Source organism: Ochotona curzoniae, unplaced genomic scaffold (genome assembly GCF_017591425.1).
Source record: "Ochotona curzoniae isolate NIBS_2020 unplaced genomic scaffold, NIBS_Ocur_1.0 contig_4064, whole genome shotgun sequence".
In the NCBI taxonomy this organism is placed as follows: Eukaryota; Metazoa; Chordata; class Mammalia; order Lagomorpha; family Ochotonidae; genus Ochotona; species Ochotona curzoniae.
Genome location: NW_024466107.1, coordinates 767,523 through 772,319, shown reverse-complemented (window position 1 = coordinate 772,319; position 4,797 = coordinate 767,523). Strand labels below are relative to the sequence as shown.

Genomic DNA, 4,797 nt, shown 5'->3' with positions numbered 1-4,797 from the left:
GGGCCGGGGCACGCAGCACGCACGCGCGCACGCACCCGCGACGTCGACGTGGCGGCTCCGGGCGCAGCGGCGGGACTGCCGGGAGTCACGTGGTCGTGTGGGCGGAGTTCTCGCGAGAGCCGTCCGCCGGGAGTAGGCGGGGCAGGCGCAGAGCGGAGTTCCGGCGGCGCTTCCGGTGACCCTAATGTCAGTCTGCGGGGCCCGACCCTGAGCGTGAGCCTCGCTTCCTGTGCGTGCTCCTCTCCGTCGAGGTCCTTGCCTGTGAGTTCGTCTATGCAGCCTGGGACATGACTTACCCGCAAGGAAGCGCACGTCATCGAGCAGCTTGCCCGGGACGGGTGAAGGCCAGCGAGGGGCGCCTGCTACACTGGGGCAGTCGGGCTGCGGCCGCACGCGCTGCGTGAGCTGTGCTGGCTGCTGGCCATGCCGAGTCGTCACCAGACGGGGGAGGGCGGCCAGTGCCGCGGCAGCAGGGGGGCTTCGCCGGTGCATGCCGCCACCGTGCTGCGGCCCCCAGGGCTGCCGCCCCTGCTCAGAGGTGCTGGAGCCTCACACAGATGGGAGAACTTCCGGTTTACGAGATTCAAACTGGACCCGGGCTCCTGGCATGTAATGCGTGTTTGCCTGTGTTGTATTAATCGGCCGTGAGGGTGAGAGCTGCAGAGTCGAGAAGATGACGGGTTAAGAATTCCCAGATGCGCAGAGTCCCACGTGGGCGGCGGCCATTGTCAGCACCTTCCAGGAGCTGGGGGCTGAGGCTGGGGCAGCTGGCTCTCCAATGAGGCTGCGTCCTGACCAACACAGCCTCCTGTCTGCTCCAGGGGGTTCAGGCCTTTGAGCTAACACCCCTGACAGCCAGCAGGAGCTCAGGAAGTAGCCGTTAAATCGAAGAGCACATGCTGCTGTCACATTATTTTCTCCATAAGTTAGCACCCTAGCTTGTAGACCTAATGAGATCAGAAAACACTCAGTAGAAACTCCAAAAGAAGTGGAGTTTTATATTATTTGCAAGCAAAAACTTAAATGCTGGGCCCAGCATGGTAGCCTAGTGGCTAAAGTCCTTACCTTGCATGCACCAGGATCCCATATGGGTGCTGGTTCTAATCCTGGCAGCTCCACTTCCCTCCCAGCTCCCTGCCTGTGGCCTGGGAAAGCAGTCGAGGACGGCCGAAAGCCTTGGGACCCTGCACCCACCTGCGGGGGAGACCCAGAAGAGGCTCCGGGCTCCTGGCTTTGGATCGGCTCAGCCCTGGCCATTGTGGCCACTTGGGGAATGAATCAGCGGACAGATCTCTGTCTCTCTTCCTCTCTGTGTATCTTTCCAATGATTAAAAACATTTTTAAAAATTCCACATAAAAGGCAGTTACAGATAAGAAATGTTGTGTCTGCTGGTTCACTCCGCAGTGGCCCCAGTGACTGTGGCCAGGCTGGTCTAAAGCCAGGAGCCAGGAACTCCATCCGTGTCCTGCACAGCTGCAGGGGCCCAAGCATTTGGGACGTGTCTTTGTCATCCCAGGTGTATTAGCAGGGAGCTGGACTGTAAGTGGAGCAGGCGAGCCTCAGACCTGCGCCCGTCGGGGATGCCAGCGCCGCAGGCAGAGGCTGCTGGTCCTGCAGCTCCACTTGGCATGGCAGGGAAGCTTCCAAGGGCTGCTGCCCGGTGCCGCTGCCCCCGCTCGGCTGCAGCCTGTAACACTAGGGCCCCAGTCCAGGCCCCTGCACACGGCAGGCGCGTTCATGACGGGGCATGAGCAAGTGAAAGGGTGGGTGTGAAGGTGTGGCAGCTGTCTGTACAGACTCCACCGGCCCCTGCACGTGGGGCCTGCTCTGGGCTTTCTCTGCATGGCTGGTCTGTGGGCTCCTCTTCTCTCCCCAGTCCCGGGGTTGCTCGCTGACCGCATGCAAGTCACCCCCACCCCGGCCGTAAAGATGCCCAGATGCCCGCTCCTTCCTCCGGGGCCAGCTTCGCAGGTGCAGCTCGGGTCATTGTGGCCACTTGAGGAGTGAACCAGAGGATGGAAGATCTTCCTCTCTGTCTTAAAAAAAAAAAACCCGAGATGCTGTTTGACATAGCAATGGCCAAAAAAGTTTAGTTTTTTTGTATTATACATCTAAGGAAAAAATTTCATCATCTTCTTGAGCAAAGGAGAAGCAAGGACGACTTCAGAGGGACTGGGCTCCTCAGGAGACATGGCATTTAGAACAGGTGCAATGGAACCAGGTGGGCACCTGCCACAAACCCACTGCTTTGCTGCCCCAGACACTGGTTCTGTCCTCCGGTTACAGTGACACAGGGCGTGCAGCCTCGCTGAGGCCTCCACCACTTACCACGTGGACCCTGTCCTCTGCTCAAAGACGGCCTCCACACTGGCCACTGGCTCTCCAGTGCAGTGAGTGTCCGCTGCTGTCCTTCCCGGCTCCCGTGGACACAGCAGTACACCTCCATGCTGCCTGTGATAAAGATGGCCTTGCCTTGGTGCTCAGCTCCTTCCTCTGCCTAGCTCATTCTCTGGCCTCTTGGTGTGTTCTGTCTGGGCAGATCTGAATGGTTCCACGCTACTCCTGTCCTCCTAGGTGAAGGCCTGCGTCCTTGAGCCAAGCACTTCCTGGGTTGCCCTTTCTCAGCCTGGCTGCCTTCTCCCCTGAGCCCTGGGTGCAGGCTTGCCACAGGCTTTCTGACAGCTGCTTCTGTTCTGTGAGGGGGCCTTAAGGTCACTCCCTTTATCAAAGCATTACAGAAAGAGCTGCAAGTCCTGAGACTAGATGTCCACCCTGCTGTCGGGGCCAGGTGTCCAGGGGTTGTCATGGAACTGGGCTGATGGCAGTGGGCGGCAGAGGACAAGAATGGAGGCTGTGGCCCCTCATCAGCAGCAGAGAAAAGGAGCATGCATGTTACAACGGGCGAGAGAGAATGAAAGAGGGCAGGAAGTAGCCCATGCAGACCATGTTCCCAGAGGCAAGGCAGATGAACACTCAACACAAGTATTATGGAGGCCACAGAAGTCAGGATCCGGGGTTTGGAACTGTGGCATAGCTGGCAAAGCTGCTGCCTGCAGTCTCAGCATCCCACATGGACTGTGCTTCCTATCCCAGCTGCTCCACTTCCAATCCAGCGCCCTGCTGCTGTGCCTAGGAAAAGCACAGAGTTAACCCTGAACTCAGTTTCTGAAAAATAACTCCAGCCTACATATTTTGACACCAAGTGTTCTTTCTGCTGCTCCACAGTCTTCCACACACTATAACTGAGGGAAGGCTGCAGGCAGAGCCCTGACAAAGGTCAGTCTGGGTGACCTTTCAGCTCTGCTTTGAAGGATGCGGTTTTGTTGTTGGTGCGTGCCCACATTGCTACAACAGCACCGTCCACTGCCCACCGCCAGCCTGGCATGTATGTCATGGCACCCCTGCTACCCTCCACCAGCCTGCCACATGTGTCACGGCACCCCCACTCCCCTCTACCAGCCTGCCACGCGTGTCATGGCACCCCTGCTACCCTCCACCAGCCTGCCACGCGTGTCATGGCACCCCTACTGCCCTCCACCAGCCTGCCACGCATGTCACGGCACCCCCACTGCCCTCTGCCAGCCTGCCACGCGTGTCACAGCACCCCCACTGCCCTCTGCCAGCCTGCCACGCGTGTCACAGCACCCCCACTCCCCTCTGCCAGCCTGCCACGCGTGTCATGGCACCCCTGCTACCCTCCACCAGCCTGCCACGCGTGTCACGGCACCCCCACTCCCCTCCACCAGCCTGCCACGCGTGTCATGGCACCCCCACTCCCCTCCACCAGCCTGCCACATGTGTCACTGTTAGGATGGTCTTTCAAACATGCCCATCTGACCAGTCACTGCTCTGTGTGCGAGTCTAGATTCACATCAGGCCCAGGTTCCCATGGCTTAGGCGTGGACCTTTGGCATGGCTGTGTTCTGGGCACTGCCTGTGGTTTGGGGAAGCAATGGTCTGGGCTCTCCCTGCCCTCCTGTCTGGGGTACGCACTGTGGCAGAGGGGAGGAAGCTGTCACAGTGTCCACGTGGATGGGGACAGCCACGCACAGCCTTAGCACAGCCTCAGGAGGTAATGTCCGCCCGTGTTCTTCACCTAATTTTTCTCCGGGTCTGTGGCATCTGACACAGAGCCTGTCACGTGGTTTACTGAAAGTCATTACTGTTTATTGCAAGAAAGACTGGGGCAGATTCAGCGTCCTTGAGCATCATGCTGAGGGAGGCACGTTTGTTCTCAGACAGCCTGTGGGTGAAAGATCACAAACGTCCCATGAGACACGTGTTCATCACTCCGCAAAGTGCTGCCTGCAGACAGCCTGTGCCCGCCCCTGCAGACAGCCTGTGCTCCATCCCTGCAGACAGCCTGTGCCCCGTCCCCGCAGACATCCTGTGCCCATCCCCGCAGACAGCCTGTGCCCATCCCTGCAGACAGCCTGTGCCCGTCCCTGCAGACAGCCTGTGCCCCATCCCTGCAGACAGCCTGTGCCCGCCCCTGCAGACAGCCTGTGCTCCATCCCTGCAGACATCCTGTGCCCATCCCTGCAGACAGCCTGTGCCCATCCCTGCAGACAGCCTGTGCCCGTCCCTGCAGACATCCTGTACTCCATCCCTGCAGACAGCCTGTGCCCATCCCTGCAGATAGCCTGTGCCCATCCCCGCAGACATCCTGTGCCCCATCCCTGCAGCCTGTGCCCGTCCCTGCAGACAGCCTGTGCCCCATCCCTGCAGACAGCCTGTGCCCCGTCCCTGCAGATAGCCTGTGCCCCGTCCCTGCAGACAGCCTGTGCCCATCCCCG

The 4,797-nt window shown here is 59.7% G+C and overlaps 1 protein-coding gene across 1 annotated transcript in view; it reads right to left on the bottom strand.

Moving 5' to 3' along the window:
• Nucleotides 1-3,978: 3,978 nt before the first annotated feature.
• The window catches only part of CAGE1 (cancer antigen 1), a 39,738-nt gene continuing 38,919 nt past the window's right edge, over nucleotides 3,979-4,797 (bottom strand). The window contains exon 13 of the mRNA XM_040984018.1: nucleotides 3,979-4,244. Within this exon, the coding sequence (XP_040839952.1) occupies nucleotides 4,148-4,244 (97 nt within the window). The 3' untranslated portion in view covers nucleotides 3,979-4,147. The remainder of the gene's footprint in view (nucleotides 4,245-4,797) is intronic.